The sequence below is a fragment of the Humulus lupulus genome, chromosome 4 (genome assembly GCF_963169125.1).
Source record: "Humulus lupulus chromosome 4, drHumLupu1.1, whole genome shotgun sequence".
Lineage (NCBI taxonomy): Eukaryota > Viridiplantae > Streptophyta > Magnoliopsida > Rosales > Cannabaceae > Humulus > Humulus lupulus.
Window position 1 is genome coordinate 53,547,618 of NC_084796.1, and position 22,505 is coordinate 53,570,122.

General features: G+C 38.7%; 1 protein-coding gene across 1 annotated transcript; it reads left to right on the top strand.

Moving 5' to 3' along the window:
• Window positions 1-4,597: 4,597 nt before the first annotated feature.
• Window positions 4,598-16,591, top strand: LOC133828967 (protein NRT1/ PTR FAMILY 2.8; the record flags this gene model as incomplete). The annotated part of the gene is made up of 4 exons (XM_062258977.1): window positions 4,598-4,727; window positions 4,856-5,073; window positions 5,423-6,793; window positions 16,556-16,591. Coding segments are annotated over exons 1-4 (1,755 nt in total), but the record flags the coding sequence as incomplete, so codon positions are not given.
• Between the last annotated feature and the right edge of the window lie 5,914 nt (window positions 16,592-22,505).

The window sequence follows — 22,505 nt, forward strand, 5'->3', positions numbered from 1 at the left end:
ATCTTTCTTCCTGCTCGAGGGAGTAGCAGCGGCGGTCTAGTGATCGAACACGTCTTCAGACGACATATCTGCATGTAAGGAAACATTGCGAGCAGTGAGACAATATGTATAGATGGAGCTAAAGTACCAATGCTATAACTACCGGTCGCTACATTACTTACTGAACTACTACTACCCTCACTTACTGCCTGGAAGAAATCTGAATCTAAGTTTGGAGTATACTTATAGTTGTCGTCCCCATCAAATAAGTGACAGGGAATTGGCAAACTATCTAAGAATGAGAAGACAATACCGTTCTCATCTGAAGGCTCTTCGATGGGTGCAGGGGGTTCGGAAGCTTTCTTTTTTCCCTTTCCCGTAGGGGCAGGGGGAGCAGCTGCTCACGGGGTGCTGGAGGGTTCCTTGATTGTCACTCCAGTTGTCCTCCTCCTTTGAGGTTGTGACACATCTGGGTGCTGCTCGGGAATCTCCTCACCGGTGGCACTCATCGTCGTTGACTCCCTCACATCCTGGTGAGGTGTCAGAAGCTCGACCAGTCTCAGGTTAGCTTCAGTGACCAACTGATTGACGCTCTTCTCTTTGTCAGTCATGTCTGGAGTGGGAGCTGGTCGCAGCCATGGACCTGAAATATGTTAAATCTCTAAGGGGAATGCAAATAAAATACAAGGAAAATAAACGACCAGGAAAGCAAAGATATTACCTCCTTGAGTGAAGGCCAGGTTGTTGGCGACCATGTGAGTAGTCAAAAAGTACTCTAGATGGTACTTCCCCACATTGGATTTGAAGGTGGTATCACTCAGGAAAGTGCGGGTCGTTTCCTGGTGGCAAAAATGAAAGAACCCCGTATTTTATTGGTTGGGGTTGGATTTTAGGTCGAACAGGTAGTTGACCTCGTGTGGCATGGGAACATGCCACTTCTTATGATTGTAAAGGATATAGAGTGCGAAGAGCATTCTATACCCATTTTGGGTTATTTGGAAAGGAGCGACCCAAAATAGTTGGCCACTCCTTGGAAGAAAGGATGGAGAGGCAGAATCGTTCTTGCCTCAATGTAAAATCTTGACCAGGCGCTAAAGGCACCTCCAGGCAGGTTTGCTCGTTGGTCTCTGGTCGGTCGAACTAAGGCTACCCCAGGAAGTCTGTATTTCCTAAGATAGTTGGCTATCATCCTAACCGAAATTTGGCTAGGGGGAGCGACGTACCATTAGACATCTGGTCAAATGGCGTTTCGAATTTGGGCTTCACTTTGGATTTCTGGGTCAGGGGTATTTTCTTCTCAACCATTGGTCAAAGGAATTTCAGCACGAGGAGCAGGCTGATTTGAAGGAAGAGTGGATGGTTTCTTTTTCTGGGCTTTGGACTTTACTCGACCCATGTTTTGAGGTGGGGTCGATGGATTGTTTGGGGTGACACGAGAAAAATGGATCTCCGGAATTATCCGTGACGGTTGTTCCTCATCCTCGAGCAGTTATGCCAGCAGATCGTCGTCGATTGGCCTCTCACCTCCCCATGGATATTGCATGAAAATCTACGAACAGAAAAGGGGAGATGAGAATCTAATGGCCAGAAAGATCAAGGTGTTTAAAAGTTGGAATAACGCTGCTCCAGTATAAAAGCTAAGCTTTTATATGACTAGTTGCATTCTGACAAAAAATGCTATATTTAAAGCGAGCAGTTTGAAAAATGGATTAAAAAGCAGAAGTGAAAAGTTTTTCAGGAAAAACTTTTCGACTCTTAAAGGGCGGGAAAAACCTAGTTTTTTCTACATGCTCAGAAATCAAATTTTTACTTCGATTTCACGCCCTAAGTTAAATATCCTAACTACCAAACTAGTTCTTAACCCTTATAAAGCATTATTTCACTACCCTATCAAACACAGATCAGTGTAGTCGTCTACCCCGAAGCTATTTTTCAAGAATAGTCGAGAATGCTCAAAAACTTAGAATACAAAACGAAGATGAAACAGGTGTTGCATGGCATCTCAAATAATTGAAAGGTTCGGAAAACTTACTTGAATAAAAATTGGAGTATGAATACGTGCGTCTCGAACGACTAAGCAGAAGTACCTTGGATCAACGATGAAAGTTTCTGGGTTTGTTTGGCTCTGATCTTCAGTGTTCTTGAGGAGAAAGTAAAAGGTAAAAGGTAAAAGGTAAAAAATGATCTTGGGGGATTATTTAGATTGATTGTGGCACTGTAAAAGAGGTAATCATGGAATTACTTTTTTCAAAGCATGGGGAAACGCAATAGCTGTCAGACAATTTTTTGGGAAACCGAAAAGACCTGTTTGGACATGATTGGTTACCTTTTTCGTAGAGGCATGGACGGCTCTGACAGGTTTTATGGGGCATACGAAAGGTCAGACACCTAAGTTTACTTTATGCTGGTCTCAGTAAAATAAACTTGGGAGGCAAATGTTCACCCAAAAATGGCCTCTGATGACGTGGCAAACTTTCCTTGCACGTGTCTGGCACGTGGTGATTTCAAATGAAAAGATCCTACTCGACCATCGACCAGGTGTTCCTTACACCATTAGATCTCGTGATTAGATACGACCAATCTGGTCGCACGCTCTTAGTTATTTCCTTTAAGATACGCAATCTTGTAATAACTACATTTATTATTTCCTCTTTATTGCCTTGATACGCTGATATTAAGGATAATTAAGGCCCATTGGCCCATGTAACTCCCTTGAGCCTATAAATATGAATGAAATGGCTCAAGGAAGGGACTTTTTGAAACCTATTTTCGATATACTCATAGAAAGAGCGTAAGTGTGATTATCTACTATTTTGTTGTAATTCTCCTTAGGCTTGTAAAACTCAAGAACCCTAGTTCTTTGATCACGACATTGGGATTTAATATCAATAATAATACTAAGTGGATGTAGGTTGTTACCATATTGTTGGGACCGAACCACTATAAATCATCTGTGTCATTTCTTTACCATTGGATTCCATTCTTAATTGTTTTCTTATTTTTTTGTTGTTAATTTGATCCCGTGTCGTTAGCCAAATCGAGGGTCAACAAAATTATCATCACATATTTAAATTAATCCATCACTTATATTTTCAAAACTACAGCAAACAAATATTTATATGTTTAAATTTAATATGTTTTTATTAATTATTTATTTTGTCATTTAACGTATTTTATTTATCCATACATATATATAATAGTATAATAAGACATAAATATACATATTTTTTTCCTTTTAATTTTTTTAATTAGAATATAATTATTTTAATTCCTCTAGGCAATAATTAAATAATATATATTTAGATATAACTTTTTGTTGGCTTTAAATTTTTTTAAATTAAATTATTAAAATTTGATCTAATAAACTTTTTAAATTTATAGTTTTAATTTTGAATTTTTGAATTTTTTATTATATTGAAATTCATAAGTATTTTTTCTAAAAGAAAACTAGAAAAAAATATTTAATTTAGAAACTAGAATGCTTCTTAACTTTATTATATATAAAAAAAATGTGTTTCTAATGGATTATTGGTTTAACATTTTTTTATTTTTTGAAAAAATTATCTTATTTGTTTTTAAACTATAGACTTTGGTTTTTTTTTTAAATATGTTTATGTCATTATTTTATAATATATGACATTTTTTATTTATTTAAAATTTATATAACAATTAAAAAATAATAAAAATAAATTAATATATTTTTAAATAAAATTAAATAAATTGTATGTTGCTTTTACCTAGTATATATACATACATATAAATTGATAAATTGTTTTTACAAAAATCTCTTTATCCAATATCAATAATAATAATAATAGCTGATTTCTCAAAAAAAATAAAATAATAATGATATATAGATTATGACAGCTAATTTTAGTTTTTTTTTTTTTTTAAAAAAGTATTATTATTATTATATATTATGACAATGAGAAATTATTATTAGTAATAAAACAATAAAGTTTTTCTTTAGTTTATTAATAAGAGATCATATAATCTATTACTTAATGGCCCTAAAAAAAGTGTATCAATTAATAATGGTGAATTTGGTAATTTTCAATAACTCTGTATGTTGTCTAATTAATTTGTATGATACAGAGAAGAAGAGATTATTGTTATAATATGTTTGATAAAAGTAGTTTTTCTCACGTTCCACTCAATCGTTTAGCAAAGTTTTAATAAGATAAACAAAAATAAACAGTGGTGATGCAATAAATACGTAAACTAAGGATCGATCAAACGCCTTGGAAAACACTGTTGAACATCTCACGAAATCATAACCACTAATTCAGAGAAATATGCATCTTTTGACACATCGATCAGCCAAAACGAATATACATATCCCATAAAAGAAAAAAAGAAAGAAACTGATGAAAAAATGGCCCTAGGTTTGTAACAAAGTTAACGCGCTGTAATTTGTTGTGTATTCAAAATTTTCTTGATGTTAAAATGTCCGAATAATTAGCCAAGTCAGCTTAGTCTTCAAAGCTATTTTGAAAGTTTCTTGTTGCTGAATGAGAACTTATATTATATATTTTTATATGGTAGAAAAAAGCTATTAAAACAGAGAAAACACTTCACAAAGAGAAATCGGAGAAAAAAATAAATTATATTTAAAAAAATGGAGAAGGGACACCCTTCTTCTTCTTCTCCTCCAACTGATCAGTACACTGCAATCCCATCTCCTCCTCATTCATCTAGTGGTCATGAAAGAAAAGCAGGAGGATGGAGATCTATCAAGTACATTCTTGGTATATAGACAAACACATAAGCTTTTAATGCATGCACGTATAATATGTGTATATTAATTTACAAATGTGCATATGTTTTTTACGCTGAGTTTTTAATATTTATTTTCTGGGTATTTTTTGGTATAAAGGAAACGAATCATTCGAGAAGTTGGCTTCAATGAGCTTGATAGCAAATATCACAGTCTATCTGAGCACTAAATACAATCTGAGTGGTGTATTTTTAGTAACAGTGGTGAATGTATGGAGTGGCTTTTCAAATTTTTCATCTATTGCTGGTGCTTTTGTTTCCGATGCTTATTTGGGCAAGTTCTACACTCTTCTCTGTGGCACCATAGCTTCTCTTCTGGTAAATTACTTTTCATTTCACCTACATTATTATGTATATATTATCTCAAAATAAATTGTTAAGAAAACAAAAAATGAAGGGATTTAATATCCAAGCAGGTTTTTAAGGCAACTATATTTTTCATTAAAAATTGTGATTATCTTATATAGAAACAAAAAGTTGTAGTTTATGTATGTCAGTCAAAGAATCTATCTCATTGTCATTTTTTTTCTCACCTAACACCTACTTAATATAATCGTTCAAGCATTCAAAACAACTAAAGCAAAAAACTTTGATAGAGAACATGTGTAGGAGACTTATTTGAGATAACACTATATTAACAAAGATGGTTCTATATTCTTTTTCATAGGGCATGGGGATAATAACACTAACTGCAGGCATAAAGCTACTCAGACCATCTCACTGCAATCCGGAATCGAAGATAGAATGCCCAAAGGCTCTAGATTGGCAGCTGGGGATCCTCTTTGCAGGCCTTGGCTTGTATTCCATTGGAGCTGGAGGAATTAGGCCCTGCAACATTGCCTTTGGTGCTGACCAATTCGATACAAGAACAGCCAAAGGAAAAGCTCAAATGGAGAGCTTTTTCAATTGGTGGTACTTTTGTTTCACCATTGCCTTGATTGTGGCCCTGACTATTGTGGTTTACATTCAAACTAGTGTGAGTTGGACTCTGGGATTTGCTATCCCCACTCTCTGCCTTGGCTTCTCCATATCCATTTTCTTACTTGGTCGCCACACTTACATCAACGTGAAGCCTCAAGGGAGTGTCTTTACAGACATATTGAAGGTGATCGCAGCTGCCTGTAGAAAGCGCAGAATCACTGTTGGACCAATCCAGACAGATGAGAACTCGTTTTACGATCCCCCTTTCACTACAGTTTCGGAGTTGAAACTCCCTCGTACTGAGAGGTTCAAGATTTTTGACAAGGCTGCTGTAATCACTAGCGCAGATGAGTTAGACAATCAGGGCAAGCCTAGAAATGACTGGAGGCTTTGTAGTGTGCAGCAAGTTGAGCAACTCAAGTGCTTAGTAGCAGTTTTGCCTGTTGGGGTTTCAGTGATTGGAGCTTTTATGACAATGGACCAAAACAGCACATTTGGGGTCCTTCAAGCTATGCAAATGGACAGAAGATTTGGAGCACATTTCTTGTTCCCACCAGGGTGGATGAGCATTGTTTCAATGGTTGCACTTTCCATATGGATCTACATCTATGAGAAGATTTACGTTCCCCGGACAAGAAAAATGACTGGAAAGGATAAAAGGTTGAGTATGAGGCAGAGAATCAGGATTGGCATTGTCATGTCAATTTTTCTCATGGTAGTAGCTGGGATAGTTGAGAGACACCGCCGGAGTGCAGCCACAATACAAGGCACGTTCATTTCACCGACGAGGGTCACCTTACTTTTTCCCCAGTTCTGCTTGTCTGGATTGACTGAAGCTTTTGCTGCTGTTGCCATAATGGAATTCCTCACTATGCAGTTGTCAGAGAACATGAGAACGGTTGCTGGTGCAATCTTTTTCCTTTGCCTCTCCATTGCGAGCTATATAGGCTCGGCCATCGTCAATGCAGTCCATTCTATAACAGAGAAGACTAGTAAATCACCATGGTTGGGGAACCATGATCTTAACAAGAATAAGCTTGACTACTACTATTTTATCATAGCTGGTTTGGCAGCTCTAAATTTGGTGTATTTCAGTTTCTTTGCTACTCATTATGTGGTGACTAAACCGGAGAGTGAACCAAAAGAGGGGGACTTTGCTTCGTGCCATTCAAGTGACAATTCTGAATGCAATCAAGTGGATGAGGAGAAGGGATTGGCCATACATGAGCATAAGTGATTAGAACTTAGCTATGATGATCACTAAATTCCGTTAGACGTTTTTCAAACAACTTATCTTTAGAGTGTTATGTGATTGTTTCGTAAATATAAATTTCAAGCGAGCTAGATAATTCCTTGTTCTTCAATTGTTTTAGTTCTAGATTTTGGGTTTATTCTAACTTCTGGATTTTGTTATGGAGTATTGCCACGTTGGAAAAACAAGTCAATTGAAAAGGATTACACTACTAAAAAATCTGGATTTTCAAAGGGAAAGAAAATATATTGTTAGTGTAATATTGTCTATACATATGAGAATGATTTCTCAGTTCAAGCTTTCGGTTACACCCAGATTTCAAGATAAGATGTTATGACCCCGAAAACTGGGCTCGTCAGGTGTGAGCTCGAAATATATACGGTCGTCATATGATTCAACCGTCAGACGACTTTGAAATAAACAACGACCTCGAGCATGTGTGGGCTCGAGTATGCTCTGAGCTTGCAATGGTCATGGTATGACACGTGAATATACTTTTCCATGATTGCATCAGGCGAGATGGATCGAGCTCGGGAAGTACAAGCTCGGAGGTGACAGCATCGTCAGCATCTACTTGGCATAGCGGGAAGTTAGATTGCAAGCTCATGATTGACTCATAGTCTTGGCAGACTCAATGCCTATTGCTGATCTCGAAGATTTGATGAATCATCTGGGATAACTCATTACGTGTGAACATGTTTATTGTTGTACAATCTCTATATTTAAGGGATATCATTTAATCAGTTATTTGTTCCCGATCTTCATGGGATGTTTCCGTGTATGTAGGAGATAATGCATTAAATAACATTATATTAATTGATTTACAGAATATCTTCTCGAAATATATGGGAATGAATTCTGCAACCTTCTCTATTATAGAGAAGAAAACACCATTTGTAAATGACCGATTTCTGATTTCTTGAGAGAAAACTCTGGGCAACTCTTCTCTGAAAAGTTTCCAGAAAACTCTCAAGTCTTAATAACATAGATTCGTGTACTAGGCAGAGTTAACTTCTTAACCATGTAAAAATTCTCTAGTTTTCCTCTTTATTCATTTGCTCCAGTATTTTATTATTTAATTGCTCTACTATTTAAGTTGACAAAAAACGACGTCAACACTTTCTAAAATATATTCTCTTTTGTAGTGGTAGAATCACAGGTACTTTTAATGTTAGTAGTTATAAATACTGCACAATGTGATTATTTTTATTTTAAAACTTTATTAAATATATTCATTGAGTTTTTATGATTGTAATATAAAGTTTAAATAAATAAACAATATTACATATAAAATAATGACATAAAAATAATAAATCAAAAACTAAATCAAAAAATTATTGTTTATGATATTTTTAAATATATATAATATAATAATATTTAAAAAAATTAATAAAAATTAATATTATATATTATATATTACTATTATTATAATGATATATTATAATATTTAAATTTATATTAATATAAGTATTAAATATCTAATTTTATATTAAATATTATTACAATAGTAATAATATTTTATAACATTTAAATTAAAATTAATATAATTAATAAATATCTATTTTTATTTAATATATTCTGTTAAATATTTAAAATATTATGTTAAAATTAACAAAACAATCCCTTAAAATAAAAAATGTATGTTATCTATACATTTTAAATAGAAAAGATAATTTATAATCTCCTCTTTCTAAAAAATTGAAAATATATATATATATATATATATATAGGAGATATAAAATATACATATAAAAACACAAAATCATGCAACTGGGTCAGAACCGTAATTAAAAAATAATGGACTTGGTGCGTTATTTTTATCTCTCCTCATTATATATTAAGAAATAATAATTTCATTTTTATGCCTATCTTTGAAATATAATACATAACTTAAATATTAATTAGTTATCCCTTTTTACAAGATTATTTCTTTAATATTTAATATTTACAAGTATAAAAATTTACTATTGTCATTTTACGTAATAATAATTTTCATAATTTTTTATTTTATATTATTCACATTTATATTTGTTCTTAATTTGAGTATAAAAATATTTAATTAAATTCTTTTTATCAGGCATTTTTATTCTTAAAATATTATTTTTAAAAGAGAGTTTTAAAGATATTTTAATTTTTTTAAAACGAACAAAATATTAGAGGGGTACAACTTTTTTTAATGGATAATTTTATATTACAATTTTGTGTGTGATTTTTTTTTTTTTTAAAATATGAGGGGTCTACTTTGTTTGGACCATAATTTTTTATTAAAAGAAAAAAAATTGTAATAATTTCCTAAAATTATATAAGTGATATTTTTCAATAATGATTTTTTTTAATACAGGGTACCAGATTATATAATGAAATACATATTTATTATCATATACTCTTCTTATAATAATAATACAAAAGATACATCAAAATAAAAAATATATGTATTATATTTATTGCATAACAACAAATACTTTCATTTTAATTGTTTCAGATGTATATAGTAACATACCTTATATAACTATATATGCAAAATGTTCAAACAAAAAAAGGAAATAAAGATAACAGCTAATATTATATAATTAAATGCCCCATGCCGTTCATCATTTTGTTTAATTTTGTTAAAATGTGTATATTATTGGCCAGTTTGGTAAAATTTTTGTTTTTGAATTTTTTAAACACAAAAATATAAATATAATTTTATTTTTGTTTTTTTATTTTTAAAAAATAAAAATATGTTTGGTAACTATTTTTGTTTTTTGTTTTTAAAAACAAAAAATAATAAACACGTTTGATAACTTTTATTTTTATTTTTTGTTTAACAATATAAGATGTAGATTTGAAGAAGAGAAAAAAAAAAAAAAATTGAAAACTGTTTAAAAAAATTTTGAGAGTGAAAAAATTATATTTTCAAAATTTAATAAATTTTAATTAAAATTTAAAAAAATAATAAATAAAAATAAAGTTACCAAACATATTTTATGTTTAATTTTTAAAGTTTTAATTAATTAAATAAAAAACTATTTTTTTTAAGTGTTACCAAACAACTCTATTGTAATTACTGTATGCATATACACATGTTCTCAAATGGAGATTGTAGTGTTTATAAACAAATACAACGAAAGTATGTTTATTAATTAATAAACAAAAGCGTTTATTACACTTATATGTTTCTAAACCTTGTTGTTTATAATTTTAGAATGCAACATGACAACCGAACATGTTAAAAAATGTTCATGAATGAATTTTTAAAATAAACATTATAAAATAAACGAAGTGGTTAGGTTATATACAATGAACATAAAGAAAATTGTGGTTGTTAACAAAAACATGAGCGCATCTAACATAAACATAAGCATTTATTTTAGTAACCATTCAACTTAAATTAAAATACATATTGTTTATTTACTTGTTTAATGCAACAATACAATCAAATAATAAACTAATTGGTTATGTTTGATATGCCTAAACTAAACTTGTTTATTTTTTTAATTGTTCAATTTGTTTTGTTTAAAAAAATATATAAAAAACTAAATGTTTATGTTTGATATGATATATTCAAGAACATGATAATTCATCTTTAATATGTTCCAAAAACCCAATGGTATAATTTATTATATTTACACACTACAAGAATTGACCACATTAGCGGCGGGGTTCTCTGTCGCTAATAAGTGTGACATCCGCCGCTAATGACCCACCTCAAATTATTTGTCGCTATTAATGATTATTAGCGGCGGATTGACACACCTGCCGTTGATATCATATTATTAGCGGCAGATATTAGCGGCAGAGCCCGCCGCTAATACCTTTGTCAGATGCATTATTATTAGTCGTGGGGTCCGCCGCTAATATTGTTTTTATAATATAATGTAAAAATAATTTGAAATAAATTAATATTTATTAAATTTAATTATTTTTAAAAATACTTCATAATAAAATTTAACAAAATAAGCATTTAATTAATTTAAACATAACTAACATTAAAATTAATGTGAATAATTTTAATATTTATCAACCTAGCTAATATCGCTATTGTCATTAAAAATAAATATAGTTTTAATTTAATCAAAATACATACTCTAATAACTAAATAAAATCATTAAGATTAATATTGAAATTGTCCTCATCTTCAACATTTTGGTATGGCTGTGAGGGCGACGGCTGTGGCTGTGGCGGTGAAGGAATATAAGGTAGCTGTGATGATCGTTCGAGCGTGAGGTCCCCAAACTGATCTCGAGGCTGTGGCTGCGACCCGCCCCCAACCTCACCATATCTCACATATGGCTGCTGCGACGAACCTCCAACCTCCCCATACCTAACATTAGGTAGCGGAGGCTGCATCGATCCTCCTTGAAAATCGGTAAAGCTAAAATATAGTGGAGGAGACTGGGAAGAGCGTCCAAAAATGTATTGGTTTTGATACTGAGGAGGTTGTTGCGACGACACATGTGGCGGATACGGTGGAGGAGGCTGGTACTGCTGTTGTGGCAGTGTGTGAAGGTCAGGATGGGCGGTGTTACTCTGAGAAGACGAACCACCTTCAGATTGTGGTGGAAAATACCTCTACAGAAAACTGTCAAACCGTGGGTCATATAGATTACTGGGTTGCTCAGGTACCACCTTCTGAATTGTCTCACACATTGCCTTCATCATCAGAGCCATATTCGTCATATCTTCATTAGGCGTAGCGGCAGTATTTGCTTGGGACTGACTTTGATCTATGGAGCTAGAGGTTGTCTTTCTTGCCTTCCCTTTTGCCTTATAACCCACTCCTCTTTGGTAGTCAGATCTCTCCCCGAGTAATTTACTTAGCATCTCGTATTGATCGACAGGGGACGAATCAACGCCAGATACATTAAGAGATCCCTCACTCTGTTGTTGACTCTGCCTCTCAAGCTGTGACCTCTGAACCTCTGTCGCCATTTTTTCCTGTATAAAGATAGCATTATAAACAAAAATTAGAAACATTAGAAACAAGAAAACAATATTCACTTACATAATCTTGTTGAGCTGCCTCATTGACAAAAGATTTTGTCGATTTTTTCATATGAGCATCCCTCCAAGTATCAACAACATGCGTATCTGGGTTCTCCTATACAAATGTAAACAAAAATGTTTCAAAATGTGTTATTTTATAAAATTAAATTAACATTTTCTCTTACATATTTGTGACGCTTAGCTGCCAACGACTTTGTGCCTTATGTTGTTACATACTTCATTTGTTTTCTGTTTGCTTGATTTTTAGCAGAACGAGCCAAAAATCTTTTGCTCAAAAACAATTCACAAATATTATGCCAAGCCTCCTTAGTGCAATGGTCAGGTGGCTTAGAGAGAACATTCTCCCAATCTTCTGGTCCAGCATAATGATTTTTGAAGTGTTTATGTCTATTGTTCTTTCTCTCGCGATATCTTTCGCCCATCTCCTTATAGACAGTTGTCAGAACAGACTCACGTTGTGGATGACCATCTATATTATAGTAATACTGCATTAAGAAAAAAAATTAGATGACTTTGTAAATAATAGAAATAAATAATGAAAAGTACAATATTTGTAATTTTTTTACCCACATACGATTAAGCACGTGATCCTTAAACTGTTGAGATAAATCAGCAAAATCCAAGTAATGTCCCGGACACAATATGGTAACTAGAGTGCCCAACATGCGAATAAAAGCTTGATCCTCCTACCCAACCACTTTGTTCGTCACAGGATCAAGCTCTATATCCAATGGTTTCCCGACTTTTTTCCTTCGTTCTTCAAGAACATTATTACTAGTAAGGCCATGACCTTTTCTTCTCGTCGGCGGGGCTTTAAAATTTATTAACAATAACCAGTATTAGTATTGTTGTTATATTTCTCTAACAATATATGTTACACCCAGATTTTGAGCCATGAGAATTGTGATCTCGAAAGCTGGATTCGTGATGAATGGACTCGTAATATCTGGAACATGTCCGAAGTCTAGGCATCGAGCCTGCGAAGCAGAGACGACTTCGAAGATGGTAGCCTTGAGATCCCACAAGCTCAAAAGACAGACCCCGAAGCATGTCTGATCTCGGGATGGCCTCGGATTAGGGCTCCGAGCCTGACACCCATATGAGTCCGAAGTCATGTGGTCTCGGGAAGATGCTATAGCTCGAAAGTCAATAAGAGACCTGGGTGAATAGGGCCTTGGCGATATAAGATAAATTTTTTGAATATCTTTGTGAATCATCAATGAGAGACGCGGTCTACATTTATTGCTATAAATCCCCTATAATCGAGGGATATTAATTGTTCAGTTATACGCCCTCTGATCTTCAGGGGACGTTTCCTTGTATATAGGATTACAGGCTTTGAATGCCATTAAATTTATTTGCATATAAAGAATAAATTCCCGAAATATGTGGGATAGTATTCTGAAACCTCCTCTATAAATAGAGAGGTCATGTATCATTGTAAAGGACCGAACTTTTGTAATCTTGAGAGAAAACTCTGGGGAATTCATCCTTGAATTTTCAGAGATCATCTTAAGTTTAATAACAAGGACTCGTGGACTAGGTAGAGTTAACTGCTGAACCACGTAAAAAATCTCATTTGTCTTATCATATTTTATTGGCCATAACTGATTATTGTTTTCGTGCTCTTATTTCACTGTTGACGAAAAACGGCGTCAATAGTTTGGTGCTTGCATTGAGAGCCTCAAGCATTCAGTCCTTGAAACAAGTTATGGCCGCTAATAATCAGAACATTCCTGAAGAAGATTATCCAAGACGTCTTGGGAAACAGCCGATGGAAAACCCAGATGTTGAGGAGAGAAGCGGATCCTCCGATTCTCGGGGACCACCTGCTCCACCAAGAGATGAGGATATGTATTACAATCTTGAGCGATATGTTCCCATTGTGGAACTTGAGAACCGGCAGCTGAAACAGCAGTTGGCAGAAGCCAACAAGCGGAATGAGGAGTTAACAAGGATAGCCGCAGAGGCGCAGGTGGCTCAGCCCCCGCCTCCGCGTGAAAACCAAGCTCCTCCTCCTAGGGATGTGCATGTTCCTCCCTGTAGGCCCCATGGGCGTCCATGAAAGAATGCTACCACAAGAAGGCCGACACAACCTTCGGCACCAGCAGAGCCATCCGCTCCCCCTAGGCCCCAGAGAAGTACCCGGGCTAGGGCCCCAGTTAATCCACCCGTGGAAGTACCTGCGGGAACTGAGAATAACCGAGCCCCTGCAGAGGCTCGGACTCAAGTCCCTAGGAATGCACCAAATGCAACCAACCCATCTCGAGCAAACTCCGGACCGTCTAGGCCGCGAAATGGGTGGCAGCCACCGTCACCCATACGGTTCCCTCCATCACCTATAAGATATCCTTCACCCCCCCGCAGGAATGCTCAACCAATTCGAGATCAGGACGAAAGGCTTGCGGGGAGGAGACAAGGAAACAGGGAAGCTTTCCAGGGGTGGAGAGGCGCCCCATCAGAAAGAAGTCAAACATCTCGGTCTCGCACGGCAGAAACGAGGCGACATGGAAAAGACCCATCTCGAAATAACCATGCGACAAGTTTTACTAGTGACGACTCTGGAGATACCAGATCGGTCAGCATGCATGATCGAGGTTGTAAGAATACTGGGGGCCGCAGGAATCGCTCCGACCTACGAGAACATTTGAATCAAAGTCGGGGTAATGTTAACCCAACAAACCCGGACCTGAGGGATCGCTTAAATAGGCATAAAGATCCCCTACGGAGGCACGAGCCTGGAATTGTGATCGACGACAACCGATTCCAGACAGTACCCCTCGCGGACCCAGTCCAGGAAAGAATTGATCAGTTGGAAAAGGCCTTTAGGCTTTTGAAAAACGAGCAAGGTCAGGATCGATATGAAGATTCTGATGAGGAGCTTGAACCATTTGCTCCCCATATTTCCAACACTCCATTTCCCCAAGGGTTTCGGATCCCTCACGTCCCAACGTTTGAGGGAAAGACCGACCCGTACAGCCATTTGAGTACGTTCAACACCATAATGAGAGCCAATAACATGGGTTACGAGCTCAGATGCATGTTATTTCCAGCATCATTGACAGGACCAGCCAAAAGCTGGTTCGAAAAATATAAGAGACATTCAATAACTTCTTGGGAGCAGCTGTCTAAAGACTTCAAGAAGCAGTTCAGAGCCATGATGGGGGTTAGACCCGAGGCATCAACCTTAACTAATGTTCGGCAACAGCCAGGTGAGACATTAAAAATTTACCTTACAAGGTTTAATCTGGAAGTTGCCCGAGCTCGGAATGTGGATGATAGTGGACACCTAATGGCTGTCCAAGCCGGAGTAATGCCAGGAAGTGCTCTTTGGGACGACATGCAGAGAAAACCGGTGAGGTCCCTAACCGAGTTTAATAGACGAGCGCAGAGGTTTGTCAATGTAGAGGAAGCGAGGTCGACACTTAATGTGACTTCCCAGCCCAAAACTACAACGATAAACGTAAACTCTGCCTCAACCTCGGCGGACCCAGTAGCTTCAAAGCCTACTGTGGAAAACCCTTCCAAGAGAAAAAAGAACGAAGGGAGTAACCCCGAGGCCGAAGGAGGAAAGAAAAAGAAGGGGGAGAGATATTTCTCCGTGTACAGAGTATACACCGAGCTCAACGAGTCTCGGGAGAACATATACCTGGCTAATGAAAACCAGGTCCCCTTTAGGCGTTCGGACCCAATGAGAAATCAGAAGTCCAAGAGGGACTCCAGCAAGTATTGCCGATTTCACAGAGACACCGGGCATACTACTGATGAATGTCGACAGCTGAAAGACGAAATCGAAGATTGATCTCGAGGGGTTACTTCAGACAATATGTCAAGAACCAGAGTACTAATCAGGCGACCGCGAGCCAGAGAGCAGCCGCGTTGCAACCCACGCAAAACAATAATTCCCAAGCTAGGGAAGAAGATAGGCCGCCGCCGATAGATGGAGAAGACATGATAACCATCTCGGGAGGGCCTCATCCCGCGGGTATGGGCAGAAATGCCCAAAAGAGATACGTTAACGAGCTAAAAACTGGGTACGAGTCTCCCTATGAACCCGAACGTAGAGCTCCAAAAATTCAGAGAATTGAATCCCAACCAATAACCTTCACTGAGGAAGACGCGTCCCATGTTCAGTTTCCTCACCACGATCCGCTGGTCATCACTCTCAAGCTGGCAAATAAAAGGGTCCACCGAGTTCTCATAGACAACGGGAGCTCAGTTAATATTCTCTATAAAGCGACCCTCGAAAAGATGGGACTCTCCCTTCGCGACTTGAAAGCATGTGCGACTACTTTATACGGCTTTTCAGGAGAAGGGACCGCCTGCATGGGATCCATCGAGCTCCCCGTAACCTTGGGAGACTACCCGGTCTCAGCAACCAAGATGATGGAGTTTGTGGTAGTGGATCTACCTTCAGCCTACAATGTGCTGCTCGGAAGACCCGCCCTGGTCTGGCTGGGGGCAGTCTCATCAGTAAGGCATCTGGCCATTAAGTTCCCGACCCCAAGCGGCGTCGGGACATTGAAGGGAGATCAGTTAGCTGGGAGAGAATGCTACAACATTTCCTTAAGAGGAAAGAAATAGACGAGCGCACAAGCACTCGTCATTATTCAAAGTAAAGACGGGACGGTCTTAGAGATTGATCCGAGGGTTGAGGAGAAAGCTGACCTCGAACCCTTAGAAGAGCTCGAAGAAATTCAGCTCGAGGAAACCAATCCCTCGAAAAAGATAAAGGTTGGAAAGCACCTCCAGGAAGAGACAAAATAGCAACTAATTTGCTTTTTAAAGAAAAACCAAGACGTCTTCGCATGGTCACATTCAGACATGGTGGGGATAAGTCCGAATATAGCAAGTCACGCATTAAATATAGACAAAAGATTCCCTCCGAAGCAACAAAAGCGAAGATAGCTGGATGATGACAGAAAGAAGGCGCTGAAGGAGGAGGTCGACAGGTTAAAAGCAAACTAATTCATTAGGGATGCTTTTTACCCTGACTGGGTAGCCAATCCGGTTTTGGTCCCAAAACCTAATGGGACGTAGCGGATCTGTATTGACTATTCAGACCTCAACAAAGCTTGCCCGAAGGACTGTTTTCCACTACCAAAGATCGACCAGCTCGTGGATGCCACGGCGGGGCATGGACTGATGTCGTTCATGGATGCCTATTCTGGATATAACCAGATTCCCATGCATGCCCCCGACCAGGAACATACGAGCTTCATAACGGATAAGGGGCTATACTGCTATAATGTCATGCCATTCGGGCTCAAAAATGCTGGGGCCACATACCAGCGGCTCGTGAACATGATGTTTTCAGAACAGATAGGGAACAACATGGAAGTTTATGTTGACGACATGCTTGTCAAGTCTTAACTTAACAATAACCATGTTGATGACCTCAAAGAGTGCTTTGGCGTGCTCCGAAAGTATAACATGAAACTAAATCCCCAGAAGTGTACTTTTGGAGTATCTTCAGGAAAATTCCTGGGCTTTATCGTGAACGCTCGTGGAATAGAAGCCAACCCCGACAAGATCCAGGCCCTGATTGACATGCCCTCACCTCGAAAACATAAGGAAGTCCAAAGTTTGACCAACATGATGGCGGCCCTAAGTAGGTTCATCTCAAAATCTACGGACCGTTGTCTTCCATTTTTCAATCTTTTGAGGGGAGGTAAGAAATTTGAATGGACGGAGGAGTGCGAGTTGGCTTTCCAGGATCTTAAAAAGCACCTCGCAGAGCCCCCCATCTAATCAAAACCTATTACGGGAGAAGTACTGTACCTATACCTTTCTACCACCGAACACGCAATAAGTGCAGTGCTCGTTCGAGAAGAAGAGAAGGTACAGAGACCCATTTATTACATCAACAAAAGGTTACTGGGGGCAGAGTCGAGATACCCATTGATGGAGAAGATGGCTCTCAGCTTAATACATTCATCTCGTAAACTTCGACCCTACTTTCAGGCACACCCCATCCATGTGTTGACTGATCAACCACTTAGGCAAGTACTGTCTAAACCAGAGGCTTCAGGTCGACTTCTTAAATGGGCGGTTGAACTCGGACAGTTCGAAATCACCTACCACCCAAGGATGACCATTAGGGCACAGGCATTGGCAGACTTTATAGTGGAATGTACTGGCATGGCCAACGACGAGGTTATAACCCCGGCCCACGAGCTATGGAAACTTTACGTCGACGGCTCATATAATGAAAATGGATCGGGGGCAGGGGTCATTTTGATTACCCCCGCAGGGAGCAGATTTCATTCTTCCTTAAGATTTGGCTTCAAAGCATCGAATAATGAGGCCGAATACGAGGCTTTACTGGCGAGACTTCGTATAGCCAAAGAGCTCAAAGCTAAAGCTATACATTGCTACAGCGACTCCCAGCTCGTGGTTAATCAAATCTTGGGAGAATAACAGGCTCGTGGCACAAGAATGGCAGCTTATTTAGAGAAGGCAAAATCCTCATTAGAGCGTTTCAAGTTTTATGCGATCGAACAGGTTCCCCGAGAGCGGAACTCAAATGCAGATGCTTTAGCTCGGCTCACCACCTCCGTCGAGAATGATGAACTAAACGTTGTGCCCATAGAACACCTCTCGGCACCTAGCATTAACGAGCCAGAGGAGGAAGACGTGTGTATGATTGAGTCCGAGCCTACCTGGATGACCCCGATAGTGGAATATCTCGAGACCGACATCCTTCCAAAAGACCGGAACCAGGCTCGAAAGTTAATGTATCAGCTTCCCCATTACACCATGATGGATGAAAAGCTATATAGAAGGGGGTATTCGATGCCATTACTACGGTGCGTAACCCCACCCGAAGCCAAGAAAATCATCGAAGAAATTCATGAAGGGTTCTGTGGAGACCATACCGGGGGGCATAGCCTGTCCAAGAAAATCATACGCCAAGGATATTTCTGGCCTACCATTAAATCAGATTCTTTCGAGTACGTGAAGAAATGCGACAAATGCCAGAGATTCGCTACGATTCCTCGAGCTCCACCATCCGAGCTAACCATGTTGACATCCCCATGGCCATTAGCGGTATGGGGAATCGATCTCATAGGCTCTCTCCCAACTGGCAAGGGCGGTGTGAAATATGCTGTAGTCGCTGTGGATTACTTCACAAAGTGGATGGAGGCTGAACCGCTGGCAACAATAACTTCCAAAAAGGTTCTCAACTTCGTGGTAAAAAACATCGTATGCCGATATGGGATACCGAGGAAAATTGTATCCGACAACAGAACTCAGTTCGATAGCGACTTGTTTACCAAATTTTGTGAGAAGAATGGAATAATAAAGAGTTTTTCGTCAGTAGCTCATCCTCAGGCGAATGGCCAGGTCGAGGCTGTAAACAAAACTCTCAAGAGTTCACTTAAGAAAAAGTTAGAGGAAGCAAAAGGACGATGGCCCGAAGAGTTACCCCAAGTCCTATGGGGGTATAGGACCACAGCTCGAACATCAACAGGACATACCCCATTCTCTCTAGCATACGGATGTGAGGCTATGTTGCCTATTAAGGTCGAAATCCCTACAATTCGCACTCACATTTATAACCAAAGCTCGAACCATACTCAGCTTGAAGAAACCTTAGACTTGATTGAAGAAAAAATAAACGAAGCTCAGTTGAGGAACGCTGCCTACCAGCAACGAGCTACCAGGTACTTCAACAAGAGGGTTCGAGATCGAAAGTTCAGTGTGGGAGACTTGGTGTTAAGACGCGTATTTTTAGCAACCCGAGATCCAGCAGCTGGTGTGCTCGGACCAAATTGGGAAGGACCATATCAGATAGAGTCTGTCATCCGGCGCAGTGTTTACAAACTAGCAAGGTTGGATGGGAGCCTGGCACCGCGAGCATGGAATGGCGAACACCTAAGACCTTACTATAGGAAGAGTGTTGCCTGTAACCATGATTATTTATCTGTACTACTTTGTCTACTTTTGAATTCCATCAAATAAAGATCTATTTTGTTCAACATGTTATATTTCTCTTTATTTTTGCAATCTCTCTTAATTTAACAACCTATGGTTAAACTCATAGGATATTAAGGGGGCATCATTAGTATATATACCATCAGCTTGAAAAATAAAAAAAATATATAAAAAAAAAACATGCACGAAATACAAGCAAGTGTTTGGATGTAACCAGATGCGCGAGCTTGGATAGTTTGGACATAACCGAATTATCAAAAACATACAAGTATTTGGATGTAACCAGATACGCGAGCTTAGATAGTTTGGACGTAACCAAATTATCAAAAAATAAAAATGTTTGGATATAACCAAATATGCGAACTAGATTAAAAATATAAGTGTATGGATTACAAACCAAACACGACCTTAACAGGTTTGGAACAAACCAGCTAAAACTAATCGACGATAAGTTGGAACCTAAACCTACTTCGAGATAAGTCGAGATCGAGGCTGGAATATCTTATGGGAAAATAGTTTCGAACTCATAACCGCGGAGAAATAACCGAGGATGAGAAAAAGTAACTAAGCAATAAGATACAACTAAACCGTTTGCATTACACACCATACAAGCACTTTCGAGTTCATGGTTAAAGTAATATCCGACCTTGATAAATAACGAGATTGGAAGCGGATAATTCGAGTAAACAATGCATGAGTGCATTGAGTCTCGAGCCTAAATCCAAACTATGTTTGTACGATTAAATAAACATAAAATATTCTTTAATATAAAATGTGCAAAATATTTCGAACCAAGAAATGTTAAGCATATGTATTAAAATAAAAAAAATTGTATCAACCCTACGGGCATAAATTAAAGTAATTAAAAAAATGAGGGGACGCAGCCCCATGATGAGATTTCCCCCGAAATCAGATTCAAGAAGAAACACCCTTCTTGGCCTTCTCAGCGTCAACAACATCGGACCCCTCAGGACGAATAGCATGACTATCCTTCTGAGCACCCTCGGAGGCGGCCTCCCGAGCAGCCTCTTCCGCCTCAAGCCGAGCATTCCACTTATCTAGAAGCTTCGCCTCATGAGGACCTAGGAAGCTGGTATCAAAGTCTTCGTTGTTGGCCCACATTCTATACATGGCCGAATCAACCGCTTGGTCCTTCTTCTCTTTATACTCAGCAAGGAGGCGAGCCTTTTCACCCTCGATTATATCAAAAGTAGTGGCCTGGTCCTCTTCGAGCCTTTTGTTAGCTTCTTGGAGCCGAGTGTTCTCCTTCTCAAGCTCCGTGAGCCTGGCATTCTCTTTCTCCAGCTCCGCGAGCCTAGCATTCATCTTCTCAAGCTTGGATGCCTTGGCCTTAAGCTCCTTGGCTCCTGCCTTAAGCTTCGCATTAGCTGCCTTCAGGTCATCACTTGCTTTGAGTTGAAGGTCTTTCGCCTCCTGAGCATGAGACTTGCTCGAATGGATCTCATTGTTCAACTTATAGTTGAGCTGGGCAGTAACAACAAGAGACTGACAAAAGATAAAATCGTCATTAACACCAAAACTATCTTTAAATATAACTAAGAAGTAGAAGAAAAGTTACCGCGGCAGGAAGCTCGGCACTCTTCTCGTAGAGGGCAGTGCAGTCTCGGGCATTGTTCAAAAATTGCCTGCGAGGAGCGTCGAAGCTGCTAAAACTTTGGCCGATTTGGGACATAACATCCGAGCCCAGCATGGACCCATGGGATCCAGCCGCATTGTCGATTACATACTCCTCAACGTGAGTAGAAACTGACAGCTTGTGAGTTCGAGAAGCAGAAGGCTTTCTGGGAGGTGGACCAAGTGTTAGCTGGGCCACTATAGGAAGTTGGGGCACGGTCATAATAGAGGCATCGACCTGCGAAGTCGGCACCACGGTGGAGGCACCGACCTGCGAAGTCGGCGCCGCGATGGAGCTCATAACAGGCGGAGTCAGGGGAGGAGGTGTTTTCTCAGTCCTTCTGGGGACTTTGGCAGGCCGGTCAACCTTTCGCGACCCCGCCCTGGGATGCTTGCTCCTCTTGGCACCACCACTCTCGAGGATGTTGTGAAGGTTGGAATCCATCTTGCCTACACAATCACGCCACAATGTGAATAAAAAAAAAGGGGGAAAAAGTATATAAAGTGATTCAGCATCGCATAGATATACAAAGTAATGATAGAAGAAACCTAACTGGAACTCTCCCGCGAGCTCGAGCTCGGGGACCATGAAATTCCCCCATCTTCAGAAGAGGCGGGGGTAGTACCTTCCCTATAGGTGGACGTCAACCTTGAGAGGTCCCTATAGTCATTGGTCCCATATTAGACGGCTATCTCGTCCCACACCTCGTTCAGACTGTACATAGTGTCATACTTCCCGAGCCAACTATCAAACCTATGAACTCGGTCATCTACCCAAGTCCATATATAGAAGTGGTCCCTATCATCCGGGCACAAGATTAACCTATCGGGTTTGTGCTTTAATAAGGTGGGGGACCACATTTTCGAGCTAAGGATGACTTTACCTTGATCATCCGAGTCTGAGCTTGAGGCTTCATCGTTAGCCTCGTTCCCCGATGGCGGGCTTCTTCGGCGAGCTGGAGGCGGGGGCCTCACCTCTCTCCTTGGAGGGAGGATGCCTGTAGGCAAAGGCACA